The sequence below is a fragment of the Chiloscyllium plagiosum genome, unplaced genomic scaffold (genome assembly GCF_037043375.1).
Source record: "Chiloscyllium plagiosum isolate Xiang-an unplaced genomic scaffold, Cpla_swu_hap1 HiC_scaffold_7, whole genome shotgun sequence".
In the NCBI taxonomy this organism is placed as follows: domain Eukaryota; kingdom Metazoa; phylum Chordata; class Chondrichthyes; order Orectolobiformes; family Hemiscylliidae; genus Chiloscyllium; species Chiloscyllium plagiosum.
The window spans coordinates 81,111,365-81,128,256 of NW_028270145.1; the positions used below are offsets into that span (position 1 = coordinate 81,111,365).

General features: G+C 37.6%; 1 protein-coding gene across 3 annotated transcripts in view; it reads left to right on the forward strand.

The window, feature by feature from the left end:
• The window catches only part of thsd7ba (thrombospondin, type I, domain containing 7Ba), a 919,481-nt gene that overhangs the window by 486,042 nt on the left and 416,547 nt on the right, over positions 1-16,892 (forward strand). For all 3 annotated transcript variants that reach the window (XM_087989223.1, XM_087989224.1, XM_087989222.1), the window contains one exon: positions 13,576-13,767. In XM_087989223.1, the coding sequence (XP_087845349.1) occupies positions 13,576-13,767 (192 nt within the window). The remainder of the gene's footprint in view (positions 1-13,575; positions 13,768-16,892) is intronic.

The following is a 16,892-nucleotide window of genomic DNA, read 5'->3' on the forward strand; positions in this document are numbered from 1 at the left end:
AGTAATGGCAGCTGTCTTCTTTTAAATGGTGAAGCTAACCATAGTGGAATAAGTCATTTCCTGGCATCTTTATTAAAATTGGAAGTTACTCTGTCATTCCAACTCTGCCCTTTCACTAAAATTTCATTTTGCATTGGTTTCCCACTTTCTGTCCTTCTTGGACATTTGGAGATGGTTAGGGAAAGGTTTACCTGTGTAAAAGGGTTATGGGTAAGGTAATACTCGTCTGTCATCACAGCAGCATCTCTCACCCTTAAAATACTTATAAATTCCTCAAATTATTTCTGGTATAATTTTACAATGATTTTACAATAATTTTAAAGCATTTACCCAGTGATCAAAGTCACGCATTTCAATTTCTCAAGTTCAGTGTAGGTCCCTCCAGTCCCAACTCATATGCATTTGGAATGGTAGTTTTCATCTGATCATAGCATACAGATAGGGAATAATCTTATAATTATAATAAATTATAATCTTAGAATTATAACATGGAATAATCTTCACAAACTCTTTCATGTAATTCAGACTGCCAGAGAAGGCCTAAAACACTGTTGGCCATTTTAGTCTCTTTACAATTTTCTCAAGATTAAATTAAATAAGATTAAAGCTCTTTTTCATTTTAATTGCGGACTAACCATTTATTTCAGAATTTCTCAGGCAGTATAACTCATGTCCCGTGAGTGAATAAAAATATCTTTCTCTTCACTCCTTAGTTGGGACAACAATATATATTTTTGAGCAAATATTTTTACCTTTTGAGTTTTGTGAATTTAAAGAGGCATTATGAGACAGGGTTTTGAGTACATTTAAATAAAAAATAATTATTACTTGCACATCACCTTAAAATGTAAATCCAACAAAACAACTCAATCCTCAAACTACACAGGCCCCCAAACATAAAACAAAAAATAGGTTTCAGTGGTGAAGCATGTATTTAGGTTTGTACAGAATAACAAGAAATAAATAGAAAATTGAAATTATATGTGTGGGATTGGAAGTATTGAAGACCTGAACAGGTGCCTCCTTAATTCTCGGAATATAAATGCAGTTTTAAATTCTTCATGGTTTCACATTTGTAGCTGAGTTTCTGGAGAGGGATTTTTTAAAAAATCAATTCACAGCTATGGGCATCACTGGGCTGGCATTTTTTGCCCATCCCGAATTACCCTTAAGAAGGTATTTGTGACCTACCACGGCTGTCCATTCTCAGGTGAAGAAAAGGTTAGCCCCTCTCTCTGATGACTGTTTGTGTTGGGCCAGGTTCTCTTCTTCTGGCTGGGGGATTCATCCCATTTGTCATTTTGGTCTCCAAACTGCCTTATTGGCTTTATGAAATTATATGACCATTACAGCGAAGAACTGGTGAAGCAAAACCTGTGAAGTGCAGATATGTCGTACAGCAATTTCCAGAGTTTCATGTTTAATTGTATATCATAGAATCCCTACAGTGTGGATGCAGGCCAATCGAGTTGACACCAACTCTCCAAAGAGCATTCCAGACTCACCCTATTATCTTAGTCCTGTAAACCTGCATTTCCCATGGGTAATCCACCTTACACACCCCTGGACAGTATGCGCAATTTACCATGGCTAATCCATCTAACCTGCACATTTTAAGACTGTGGGAGGAAACCAGAGCATCCCGAGGAAACTGATACCGAGAGAATGTGCAATCTCCACACAGACAGTCACCTGAGGGTGAAATCGAACCCGGTTCCCTGGCATTGTGAGTCAGCATTTCTGACCACTGAGCCACCATGCTGTATGAACTGACAATCTCACTTTTATCATGACCACAAAATCTGAGTTAAGTTCTAAGATTTTGCTATTAACTATACAATCTGAACAAAAATGTAGAATTTGGTCATTGGATACAGTATTGGTGATTAAAAGTCTATTTTTCATGATACCTATTTCTCATGATCTCCACTTTTCATAATCTCTATCTCTCATGATGTCTATTCTTCGCGATCACTAAGCTCCACAATTTCTATCCCTCGTGATCCCTATTCCCTGTGATCTCTATTGCTCATGATCTCTACCTTCTCTGATCACCGTCTCTTGTGACTCCCCTTGTGATACCTATGTTCCATGATTCCTATCCTCTATGATCGTTATTCCCTGCATTTTCTATCACTGTCCTCTTGATTTCTATCCCTTGTGAACTTTATCTTCTGCAATCTCCTGATTCTCTGTGATCTCATTTCCCCTTTCTCTTCCCTTCTGTGAGTTATATTCCATGTTATTTCCTTTTCTATGTTTCCTTTCTTTTTAAGACCCCATCTTGACAGGACTGAAAATAATTAATTCTCACTCCGTCTTTTTCTCTCTCTTCTCCAGTATCTAGTTGCCTTACTGCCACAGCCCTATAGGCTTTCAATCTGATCAGCTGCTGAGTGGTAAATGGAGAAAGAATTCAAATGGGGTCAAACGTTCTGTTTCTGAGTTTCTGTGATTTGAAAAGTGCTTGCCTCTCCCACCTCCTGTAATTATCAAATGTAACGTCCTGTAATATCCATTTATTAATCTAGCACAGTGAATCTCAAAATATGGTTCTTTGATACAGAGACATACTCAAACAATTTGTCTCCTAATGTATTGGTTATTATTTTAAATCTAATTACATCATCAGTAACGTTTTTGATATCGTATCATATCAGTAACGGTTTAGAATTGGTAAAATTTGACAGAATCATGAACAGAATAAAGGTGTTGGCCAATATTTTGGCCAATCTCCCTTAGCAATGAAGCAGAAATCTTTTATTACTGAACTTGCAGCTGAAGGTCATGCTGAATCTTGTATTCAGTGCATTAATTATTCTCTACACCAGTTTGTGGTTACGATAATTAGATAAAGCTGAAAGATTAAAACATGTAAGGGATCTAATTCATCATAATTATCAAGCATATTAGATTAATTTCATTTGGTTTGACAAGTAACAGTCCATCTGTAAAAATAAGATATGGTATTACTTCTTGACTATGCTTTAAGGGAGAGAATGTGACAAGAGAATTAATTTAATGTAGAGTAGCACAATGATTGATACTGCTATAACATGTATTCCAGGAACAGCTTCGCACTCCAACTCTATAATCATGTATCGAAATGTGTGCTGTTCAGTGCACTAACTCTGGTCTACTGCACACCATGCTTTTGCTCCAGTTAATAGCAGGGTTTACTTCTATCAGGGTCTACTCTTTGGAACTTCTCGGGCTCGTGTTTCCTGCTACTTCTTTCTCTGCTTCTAAAAGTATAGTTAATCTTTGACTGATTTTTTCTTACATTTCTCCCAATATTTTTACCATTTCAACTGAAATTTGTTCTTGTTGTATCTTGAGTATATAACTTCAGTTGGCTTTACTTAGGTCATCTGGTGAAGGAGAAGAGACTGTTTTCTTCTCTAACCTGAGGATTCCTCTGGGTGATTTCACGTATGAACAGATTGAGTAGATGTCTACAAAGTTTGGCGTTCCAATTATTGATTGAGGAGAACACATTTCTTATGGAGAAAAAGGAAATAAACAAATTGTGTAGACTTGCTTAGTAACTTGCAATTTTGTAATTACATTTCATTTACAGAACAGTTATTGATTGTTTTTGTACAAAGATAAATAAAAATGAGCAAGGTCATTCAGGCAATTAATCTCACCATTCTATATTATCTACTTTAACAACTCAATTTGGCTGTCATAACAAAGCACTACAATTTGTGCTACGTATGGTGCATAGATAGCAAAATAGTTTATTTCAATTTCATTTATCAAAATGAAAACTTCACAAGGTAACTTTTGATACCCAAGTTAAACAAAATCTCATTTGTATTTTGTCAGCCACATTGTCCTTTTAAGAGCAACAACCCTCGAAATTTGGAATCAATTTGTATTATTTAATTAGAATCTTGTAATGGATTTTTAAACCATGCAGTAGAATGGCAAACAGAAGAATCTCACTCAAACACTTAAAGCATCTGATCACCAGGCTTGATTATCACTAAAGGTATTCTGGGTTTTAATCAAAACCTGTCTGAAATCCAATTGACGATTTGCCTGGAATGAATAATGATGTCAGCTACTGAAATAGCTACTGACTTTGTTTCTCCACTTTCTGAATCAACTGAAATAACAATGGAAAATACAAGAAACATTCAGTAGGCTAGGCAGCAAGTGTGAAGAAAATGTGAGAGTTACTAGGTGGAATTATTTTGTCCCTCACACAATGAGAGTGAACTAGCAAAGGAGTGATGTAAATTTATTGGAATGGTCACTCACCCATGTACATCACTTGCCTCCTCCAGCTGGTATTATACTGGTGGTGATGAATTTATGGGGATTTCCAATGGACCAATCGAGGGCCTTAAATGGACAATTAATGACTAAAGAAATTGCATTTTCTGAATTAAGTGCTTCTTTTCACAGTCTTGATGCTGACTCAGAGAGCTATACCTCCTATTAGCATGTCTTGCCCATGATGGGATACTTCTCCAAGGTAGATACTGCCCCAATGTATTACCCACTTCTGCATCCTCCCGAATCTGGCCCCCAACCCATCATTAAGCCCCTCTGGCCTGACCCCAAGAAAACATCAGAGTTATATGGGTATCCAAATTCATGGTTTCAGTTATGGTTTCTTGGATCATGCACCACTTCCAGTCAGATATTGTCTAAATGTTTCCCTATATTTTTAACTCATATAACATATACCACAAAGGACTGAGTTCTTGTTGAGAAAGATATCTTGAAGTTTATTAACAGAATTTATTAATTACTTTGTTTTCATTGTGTTAGGTCTTGTAGTCTTGATATAACTTTAAGGAACATGCTCAAGATGTTATCACTGCATTAAGACATGTGAGCTAATAGTATAAATGTCTCAGTCTCCATCTTAGTGAGCTCTGTCCTCTTACAGCATATTACACTGAGGGAAGCATGCCACAGTAGATTTAAATTGCTTAGCTTGAGGCCAGTCACTGTTTGTAATTGCAATGAAAACAAATTATTTAAATACCAGGCGATGTATCGGGAGATCATTGAATCCTTCAGTATTAGGTCATCTATGCCTCATTCATATGTTATGGTCACTGACCATGAAACCTTGAGAGTTGAAGAGCATCATCTACCACTAATAACACATCATTGTGGCAACATGGCAGTAAGCACTACGAACTGCTAATAAAAGCATTTTCATTGAAGATTAAACATCTCTGGATCATAAAGCATTCAGATAAGTAGCCATAATAAGTTAATATGAGTACAGATCTCCAAATTAAAAGCTAGGAGACAGAGTTACCTTATTTCCATTTAAAGTTCATGACATATCTAGCTAGAAACCCTGCCTCTTTTACAAAAAGTTTTTAAAAGTTTCAGCCTGCTTCCCAAAATATCAAGTTGATACGTGACCTCATAGAGATTTGTAACATAATGAGGGGTATAGGTAAAGTGAATGGCAGGTATCTTTTCACTGGAGTGGGGAATTAAAGACTAAGAAGCATATTTTTAAGGTGAGGGCAGAAAGACTTTAAAAAGCTAGGAGAGGCAATTTTTTTATATGGAGGGGTTCATGTGTGAAATGAACTTCCAGGGCAACTGCAGGTACAGTTGCAATGTTTAAAAGACACTTAGATAAGTACATGAATAAAAAAAAGTGTTTGGAAGCCCAGGCAGGTAGGACTAGTTTAGTTTGGGATTATGGTTTGCATGGATTGGTTGGACCAAAAGGTCTTTTTTTGTCCTGTATGACTCCATAACTCCATATAAGCAGATACAGCAGTTAAAATAGCTCTTACAGGCTTATTATCAAAATTGGCATCTGGAAGGCTTCCGATAGGCTTAAAGTGAGCATGAAAAATCAAAAGATACTGTCATCAAAACTATAAAGCCCTCCTGTTTGGAAAAATGGCTTTCTAAGCACTAGAAAGTGTTTTCCTCATCTCATGAAGTATGCCACTGTGCAATGGTTGGTTCCATTTAATTTCCTTCAATTTGGCTTCATCATTCCATAATTGGTCAGAAATCTATTTAATCACTGAAACCTGCTACCACAGGCCTTTATTTCTTCATGACACACACTCACACTCAGCAAAATATTGTAAGGAGGCTGTAACTGTGAAAATTAAAACAAAAGAAGGAAAAATAAAATGACAGATTGCAAACCAAGCAAAAGAAAGGAACAACCAAGCACTGCCCTCTACTTCAATGAAAGAAAAATGACTTTCAACAAGAAATGGAAAACGAATGTTTGATTATGGATTCAGCAGCAAGTAACATCCTCACAAATATTTAAGCAACATAAATAGTTATATTTTGTAAATCTGCCATGACAGGATTTGAACCCCAGTCATTGGATTAACAAATCAAGCAATAATACCTCTAGGCCATTGTTTCCCCATCTAAGTATGTCTCTGGACTAGCAATGCAGATACCCAAGCTAATGTCCTGGAAACAGGAGTTCAAATCTCATCCCATGACAGCAGATGGAATTCAATTCAAAGAAGTTTTGAGCTGAATATGTGGAGACAACGGCTTACTGCTGAGAGGAGATCTCTGAAAATCTGACTTGCTAGTAGCAAGAGGGGCTTGTGTAGAATAAATACATCCAGTATTTTTAAGAACAATAAAACATTTCCTTAGAAAACTTGGAAAATACTTGAGGACCAGTTCAAGGTACAACTCAACGTCTGGATGAACAGACTCCAATTCCTGTCATAATACAGAAGCCCCAAGAGTCAAATGATGACATCACCAGATGTTATAGCAAAGGGCATGAGTGTGAGTTCTCTGAAGAATAAGTCACTGCAAGAGTAATTAAGTTGATAATTACCTCTACTGCAAAGCCTTCAGGAAAAACCTTCTAGACAAGAAAAAGTGCCATGTCACTGATGACTTGATGGGGCATGAACACCTGTGAAGCCATATTAGTTGACCAATATAAATTACATGCTTTACTTGCAGACAACATTATTGCTACAGTCAGTGCATTTCACCAAATCAGCAAGATTAGTCATACATTTAATTTGTTGCACCTAACCAAAACATGCTCAAAACGTTTGGCTACAAAAGTCAAACTGGACTCTGGAACAAGACCCAGGTAACTAACAAGGTGGTACAATATTGCATGTTAGGGGCATAGAAGCTTGTCCATTCATACAAAAGCATATGAATGAATACCTAGAAACAGAAAAGCAACCTTGGAGGTGACATGTTTCATACTGTCAACCTCATGCACCATATTGAATCCTGCCATGGTAGATGGTAGAATTTGAATTCAATAAATATCTGCAATTAAGAATCTAATGATAACCATGAATCCATTGTCGGAGAAACTAGTCTGGTTCACGAATGTCCTTTAGGGAAGGAAACTTCCATCCTTACCTGGTTTGGCCTACATGTGACTCCTGACCCACAGCGATGCGGTTGACTCTTAGCTGCCCTTTGGGTATTTAGGGATGGGTAATGAATGCTGCCTAGCCAGTGATGCCATCATTCTGTAAATTAATTTTTAAAAATTAGACTACGTATTGTGGAATGTGACAGGATTAATTCAAGGCCTCAGAGTAAAGGCATCCCTTGGTAGCAGTGATCATAATTCAATTAGCTTTTCATCATAGTTAAAAAGGAGTATATTCGGTCAAAGATGAATATTTTAAACTTGAATAGGACCATATGTGTGGACATACAAGCTGAACTAGTTGGAGTGAACTGGGTAGATCAATTCGGATTTAAGGGGATATTGCGGAATACTCAGATTGAACACATTGCTATTTTAAAGAAACATTTTAAGGGGAAAGCACACTATATGTTAGAAATTAAATTACTTACAGTGTGGAAACAGGCCCTCTGGTCCAACAACTCCACACCGATCTGCAACCGACCCAGACCCATTCCCCTACACCTAACACTGCGGGCAATTTAGCATGGCCAATTCACCTAACCTGCCCATTTTTGGACCGTGGGAGGAAACCCACACAGACACGGGGAGAATGTGCAAACTCCACACAGTCAGTCATCTAAGGCAGGAATTGAACCCAGATCTCTGGCGCTGTGAGGCAGCAGTGCTAACCACTGTGCCAATGGGAGATAATGATGAAATGGCAGATGGAAAGAGCAAATATTTTACATCTGTCTTCATTATAAAGTATACAAAGAACATTGCAATCATAGTTGTAAATCAGGTGGTGAAAGGGAGAGAGGAACTTAATGGAATTATAGTCGTAAGAGATGCAGTACAGAGCAAACTGATACTTGTCTTTATTAGTTGAGACAGAGAACTTAAGAGCTGGGAGGTCATGATAGTGTGATACAGGACATTACTTAGACCACAGTTTGAGTACTGTGTGCAATTCTGGTCACTACACTCTAGGAAGGATGTAATTGCATTAGAGAGGATACAGAGGAGTTTTCCCATTTGGTTGCCCTGTCTGGGGTGAATCAGCTATGAATAAAGGCTAGATAGGCTGGTATATGGGGAGAAAGGTCTGAGGAGAAATCAGGAATAGGATACTAACTTGGGTGATCAGCCAAGATCATATTGCACAGTGAAGCAGGCTCGAAGGGCCAAATGACCGACTCCTCCTCCTGTCTTCTATGTCTCAATACTTCTGTGCTCTCACTCTTTTGGTATTGAAAAATTGAAGTATTTAATATTGTTTCAATGCTGTAAAATATGTGTTTCTTTCTCCTTTGAATTGGATTATGTTTTCTTTCTTTTATCTAAAAGATCTGCTGTGTTTCTGCTTTTGTTCCTGGTACTCTACTTTTCATCTGCACCTTTTGTCTCTCCTTTAACTCGGGTTGAAAAGTAGGATGTAGTTTTATATCCCTGATTTCTGATGTGGCGAGTTTCTGATTTTAGCTATGCTGATAGAGAGAGCTACAAAGAGAAATAGCAGGGCCCACCCAGTGTGAAGGGAAGTCAGTGCAAATCACCATAGGTTTTTCTCACACTTCACAGTCACTATCTTAATAATAGTAGTCTGGATTCTCCCATGTATGTTCTTTGGAAAATATTAATGCCAGCATTAAAATAATCCTACATAGAAAGGCCAGGCTTTTCTTCTTATAGCGTTAGGAGCTATTGGGAAAAACAACTGTAATAACACTAAGACTACATTTATACTGATGTGGAATTTAAATAGACTATTGTTATTGATAAAGAGAAACTGCTATCATGAAAAATTGCTTTGGGATATAGAAAAGCCACATGCTGCTTCAGACAGTCTAACTCAGACTTAATACTGAACAGTATTCTGAATATTTTAATTAATATATAGACTATTCATGACTTTATTACATGAAGTATTTTGTATGTGGAATATTAAATGAAGAATTTTAAAACTGACAAATATTTCAGGCTAATTTGGCTATCTCATTCATTTTGCCAGAGGCGCTCCTCCCATAGTTATTGATAAGAGAAGGAAATTGCTTGGAGACTGGCTGGTGGTGTGAACAATAGGACTTGATGCTTTTAGTCAGTGCATGCTTCCGACTCTGGTAATAGAGCTAATTGATCCTTCAGCAAAACAACAACATCCACCCATTCTCCAAGGGAGTAAATACAGCACTTGAGACAAGTGTTTTCTCCTGTCTTTTGTAGCTTTGTCTAAAAATTGGTCTTTGTGCAGGCAGCAATTACTGATGGACTGTGAAACAATGAAACTTCACTTCCTGCATCAGATTTTTCGTTGGAATGAATGAGCAGTACTCAGCCCACTCATCACTCCTACATTCTAAAGTTGAGAATCAGAAAGCTACAGCTGCCTATGGTGCCTAAGCTGAACACAGACAGGATGCCTTTAAGAAAAGTGCTTGGTCTCCAATGGCACAGATAAACGTTTAAATGGACTACTTTCAATGATGGACCATTTCCTTTAATAAAACTTAATATTATTTTATTATGTATTTGGGTTGCGTCAGCAATCACAGTAATCTTTTAACTACTGTGATATCCTGCCTATGTACTACAGTATTCTGATCTAAAGGCTCCCTTCAATATTCTAACTGCAATTCTGAAATTGTTGCTGGGACAAAGCAAGTTCATTCTATGAGAAACAGAAAACTGTAAAGACCAGTGGCACAGATTTTCTGCTGACCAGGCAGTTGTACAGTCATTACTCCAGCATGGATTGGAAATGTGCATGGGGACCCTATGGAATCCGCATGGTAGCATATTCCAAAGGAAATTGAGATTTCTGCATTGCAAATCCTCTACACTTGCAGCCTTCTGAAAGCCTCCATTTAAATAAGAATTAAAGAAAAAAATTATTCAGGAAGAGTTAAATAATAATAAATACAAGTAAACTAAAAGGTGTATACTTATCCATCAACTAAAGACTTCTTAGTAACAAAGTTATGTTTAAAAAAATTATGAACAATTTTTAAGCTGAAAGGGCAAAGTTGAGGAAATGGTTCTCAGGGTTTATTGTGTATTCTTCCTGCTTACTACCCCCCCCCCCCCCCCACATTAAAGTCATTGAAAAGAACAATACATCAATAATTAATAGCATAATAATAGTCTATTTGATGGTCTCTGCCTGTTGTCCACATTACCTGAAATATTAAGACAATTAAGTGGCTTAAGAGTGCTCACTGTATCACAAAATAAATAGACCTCCCTATTCATTCATGTGTCTGTGGCTGTAAAACCCATATCAGTCATGATCAAATGATACAACAGTCTCAATGGGCCGACTGACCTAATTCTACTCCCATATCTTATGGTCTTTTGACAGTTCAATGGGGATAAGGACCTGGATGTGTCTTGACTCTTGGTAAATTGGATCCCATGAGCTCTTATCTTCTTAACCAGTTTGCCAGATGAGGCAAAAGCCTTACTGAAGCCCTCATAGACTATGCCAATTGTACTACTCTCATCTATATACTTAGTTACTTCCTCAAATAATTTATTAGATATGATCTTCTTCCTTTCAAAGCCATGTAGATCACCCATGATTAAACCTTACCTCTCAAAGTGGTGATAATTCTCTCCCTCAAAATTTTTTTTTTCAATGGTTTCCCTATTATAGATGTTAGACTCTCTGGCCTATGATTATCCCTACTACCCTTCTTGAACAATGGAACAACGTTAGCTCTCCTCCAATCCTCTGACACCCTCCCAGCCTGTTCAATGTTATGTACAGAAGATATTTTTGACCTTTTTAAAACTGGGAATGAATTCTTATTTTTGCAACTGAATGATGTATGAAATTAACCTCTTGCTGTAGAACAGCCATATTATTTTCACCACTCAATATTACTAAATATTTGCTACAGTGCTTGTTATTCTTCTATATCTACAAATTATTTTTACAAGTCTGAAATTAAAATAGAAGAAATTAACATTGACAATCAATTTTGGGTGTCAACCTTAGAGAAGATATTTTGACTTTGGAAGGGGTATGGCAATAGAAATCATGCCACGTTTAAAAGGGCTAATTTATGAAGAGATTCACACTAACTTGTGCTGGATGTAGATTAGATTAGATTCACTACAGTGTGGAAACAAGCCCTTCAGCCCATACCGACCCTCTGAAGAGTAACCCACCCAAACCCATTTCCCTCTGACTAATGTACCTAACACTATGGGCAATTTAGCATGGCCAATTCACCTGACCTGCACATCTTTGGATTGTGGGTGGAAACTGGAGCACCCGGAGGAAACCCACACAGACAGGGGGAGAATGTGCAAACTCCACACAGTCGCCCAAGGCTTGAATCAAACCTGGGACCCTGGTGCTATGAGGTAGCAGTGCTAACCACTGAGCCACCGTGTCACCATGTAGATTTGCTTGCTGAGCTGGAAGGTTCATTTGTAGGTTTGTAAATGATATTAGTTTTGCTTGTTGTCTGCATTGGGTCTTTCAAGTTCATTAACTGCTATTTTAGCGTGTTGGTGAGTTTTTGGGCTACCAAGGGGTCGGAGTAATCTAGCAGTCATTTTGAGATGTCTTTGATGAAGGTGAGAGTGGCTAGGGTTTCTGGACATGTTTTGTCTGCTTGTTTGGGGTTGTTGCTCAGAAATCAGCAGACTGTTCTCATTGGATAACCATTCTTTTTGAATATACTGTATAGGTGAATTTCCTCTACTCTGCATAGTTCCTCGGTGCTGCAGTGTGTGGTGGCTCTTTGAAATAATGGTCTAATGCAGCTTTGTTTGTGGATGTTACAAATGCTCCTGCAGTTCAATAATTGGTCTGTATGTGTTGATTTCCTGTAGACACTGGTTTGAAGTCCCCCATTGGCTGTTCGCTCTACTGCAACATCTAGGAATGGCAGTCTATTGTAGTTTTCCTCCTTTAGTGAATTTTACGCAGCACAGAGGAACTACGCAGAGCAGAGGAAAATCACTATACACTGCAATCAAAAAGAACAGGTATCCAATAAACACAGTCCACTGATTTCTGAGCAACAACCCCAAACAAGTAGACAAAACATGCCCATAAACCCTAACCACTCTCCCCTACATCAAGACATCTCAGAAATGACTACCAGACTATTCAGACCCCTTGGCAACAAGATAGCCCACAAATCCACCAACGCACGAAAACAGCAGTTAATGACGTGAAAGACCCTATACAGACAACAAGCAAAAATAATGTCATTTACAAAATACCTTGCAAGAACTGTAACAAACACTACATTGGACACACAGGCAGAAAACTAGCCACCAGGATACGTGAACATCAACTAGCCACAAGAAGACATGACGCACTCTCACTACATACGGATGAGAAAGGACACCACATCCATCCTAGGGCAAGCCAAACAGAGACATGCGTGAGAATTCCTAGAAGCATGACATTCCAACTGGAACTCTAACAACAACAGATTGACTTGGATCCCATTTACCACCCACTGAGAAAAAGAACAGGAAATGACATCACCATAGGAAATGATGTCAGAACAGTAAATAACATCACCAACCCTAGGAAACTTAAACATATAACTAGAAAGAGGGCTACAGCATCAGTGCTTCATTCGGAGGTTCACTGATGATGTTACCCAGTATGGTGATGAAATATCTGAAAACAAACTTTCCAGCTCAGCGAGCAAACCTACATCCAGAGCCTCAACCTGAACCACAAATCTTCTCAAAACTCATTAGCTTGTGCTGTAATCCCTTAAATTTTGATGATTGATTGGTGAGCTAATCAAGGTATTTAAGATGATTAAGAGATTTAATTGTGTTGATAAAGATGATAAATGATTTCAACTGGTTGGAAAATCTAGCCCAGGACAGCATTCTACTACACCAATTAGAGATGAAATATGTTATTTTCTTATAACATATAGAGGAAACCACATAACCTTAACATCAATTTTTCCACAAAAAGGCTGTTGATGATGGGTAAGTTGTGATTTTAAAGACCGGTATTGATTGATTGATGTTTGTTATATGAAAGCTTCGAGGTTTATCAAATGAAGATGACTAAGTACAAGTCAGCCATGATTGGATTGATGGGAGAACAGATTTGAGTGGCAGAATAGCCATATCCTATTCCTATGCTTCTAAACCTAATTAATCAAGATAAGTAGGGTAAGTAGCAACATGTGGTTGAAGATTTTCTTGTTTGTGTTTTGCAGGGGAGGTAACATCAGATGAGCTATGTGGAAAGTCCTATCTTCCTAGGCATGGTACCTGCAAAGTGCCCTGTCCATCTGACTGTGTTCTCAGTGAATGGTCAGAGTGGTCAGTTTGTTCACGCTCATGTTCCAGCAAAAATGCAGAGGGCAAACAAAGCAGAACCAGATATATTATAGCATTAGCTGGAGACGGTAAGCATGTATGTCTTCAAAACTTTTAGCAGCTATTCAAAAGTACCTTTCACTGTGAACAAAATAAGTCATAATTGTGACAATAAAAACTCATTATCATCCATTGTTTGGAGGTCAGAAAGGTTGTATGACAATTGTATTATTAACCTAACACTTTGTCTGCTAATATTAACAGCCATTAATATATTAATAATGCTTTATATGAAGCTTTTAAAGTGTATTTTAAATAAATATAATAATTTGTAACTTATATACACTTACTTGCGGATAATACTGTGTAAATAAACTCTTCATGTCCTGAAAACAATGTCGACAGATTCAAATCCTGATTTTGGTGTTGAGCTGGGGAAATATAAGGTTCTGTTGCTTCCGAGACCAGGTCTACATCTGAGCCCGACTCCTGACATATTTTTGACTCTGAGAGATCAATATGAGGACAGCTTGTGTTTTGAGATCTAAACAGAAGCTGGTTAGTTCACTTCATTGCAATAACAACCTAGTTCCCTGAATTATTCTTTCACTCGTTTATGTTATCCTGATGCCCCTTCAATCTCTCTATGACATTCCATGCCTCTCATTTCTCCATGCCACTCCATATTCCTTCATACCCTTATGATGCTTCCATACCTTCCACAGTCAATAACCCATTATTCAATATGGTCAGAATACCTTTGAATTGACAAACACGTACCTCTATTGGTCAAGTGGCCATCATTCAGAGACACTTCAAACTGAAAAAAGTCATTCATAAATGTTATTCAAAAAAATAAATCACCTCAAATGATCAATCTGTTGTTAACAAAAGATATATACCTATGTGAACTTCACGCGTCATTTAAATCATGGCCTATGAGATCTCAGGAGTTTTCCAATTCATGTTTTTCTACGGTGTTGATTACATTATGGTACTTTTTCCAGAAGGAAAAGTACTCTAATGCATACCAGCACCTGATACTGGTCAAAGTAATCGTCAACTTACCATTTCAGGAGAGATGAATCACTATGATTAAATGCATCTTTGTTAAAATACAACACTGAAAAGTGACATTTGAATTCATTTTTATATTTAACACTTAATGATCAGAATATTCATGACTCCTCAGTCACAAACTCTCCAATTGGGCATTGATTTTAGGGCTTATAAGTTCCACACCAACATATCAAAGCAACTGTGTGCAGTTCAAATCTGCTTAAGGCACAATCCCGATCTCAGAAGAGGTGAGTGAGGGGTCGTAATCAAAGGAATTTCTGACACTCAGAAAAACTGCACAAACCGAGCATGGGGCAAGGAAGGGAGTAGAATTCCATTTTTGCAGTAAGAAACATGAAGGCTTTCACTTTCCGAAAATGATTTCCTCCTCCATGGGAGATAAAGGCCAGTTGGATCCTCTCGATTTTCTAAAGTGTATATCAACTCTTTTTAGTTTCAGGAGTGCATTATAAATTAGAATATTTTTTTCAGTGAGCATCATTGGCTGGGCCAGTACTTATTGCCCCATCCCTTTTTGCACTTGGGAAGGTGGTGGTGTGTTGCCTTCTTAAACTGCTGCAGTCCATTTGGTGTAGATAAAACCACAAAGTTAAGGAGGGAGTTCCAGAATTTTGACCTAGCAGCACTAAAAAAGCTGTGATATATATTTCCACATCAAGATGATGAGGAATTTAGAGGGGAACTTGCAGATGGTGGTATTCTCATCTAATTGCTGCCTTTATCCTCCCAGATAATAATGGTTGCAGGTTTGGAATTTACCAGTTAAGACCTGATACCCATTTTGTGAAGATATTGAAAACAATGATTACTTGTGCAACAGTGAGCATCATCCTGTTTATCATTGAACATTTGAATATAGAGAACCACAGTCAGCCCATCATGTCTACATTAGCAGTTTAGAGGAATGATTTATCCAGTATTACTTGTCAAACCTTATCCTTTGCAAATTCATCCTTTTCAGATAATAACTAAATTTCTCTTTGAATACCTCAATAAAACCTACCTTCACCATAATTTCAGACAATGTATTCTAGATTCCAACCACTTGCTGCATGAAAATGTTTTGCTTCATATCTCCACTGATTCTTTTTGCAAAATCTTTTAAATCTGTGCCCTCATGCTCTCAGTCATTCTGCCATTGTACACTTCTATCAAATCTCCTCTTAACCTTCTCCTCCAAAGAAAACAAGTCCACCTCTCCACTCTTTCTCGGTATCTTATTTCCTCAACCATAGAACCATTCTGTGCAAGTTTTCTGCAATCTCTCTGAAGTCATTACATCTTTTCTTAAGTGTGCTGCCCAGAAATAGATGCGGTTGATCAAAGCAGTTCACTTGGTTGGCATCATGTCCACAAGCATCCATTTTCTCCACCACCAATACTCAGTAATAATACTGTGTACTATCCACAAAATGCACTGCAAAAATTCACCAAAGCTCCTTAAACAACACTTTCCAAGCCCACACCTACTTCCAAGAACTGCAGATACACAGGAACCCGACCACCTGCAAGTTCTTCAAGCCACTCATCATCCTGACTTGGCAATATATCGCTATTGCTTTATTGTCACTGGGTCAAAATCCCAGAATTCTCTCCCTAAGAGCATTATGTTTCAAGAACATAGCTCACCACCACCTTCTCAAGGACAGCTCAGGACAGACAAATAAGGCTGGCCCACCATGGTCATCCATATCTAATGAATAAATTTTAAGAAGTGTTTGAAACTTTATTATCTTCATTGGTTAAAAGAGAATTTCAAGGTATTTGAAAAAAATCAGGAAAATGAAATCTAATAATTGAAAGATTTCAATCCTCAAATTGTAGTAGTATAATAAAATCTGTTCATTCAATTTATTTCAATTCTAATTCCAATTTCAGTTCAGTTTTTCTACTGTATAACACACTCCACACTTCAGTTTTTTGATATTATTTCCAGCCTTACATGTGCAATCAATGGATGGTTTTTGTTTGAATGTTCTGAACTAGAGATAGCTTTTATGATACAGTACAGTTTGTCTTCAGCTACTATTCTGCTTCAATTAGTCTTTATTCAGCATTCTTCGTTCATCAATAACCTGTGTCCATGATCCCTGTAGCTATAAAATATTACAGAAACATTTGGGTTGGAACAAAT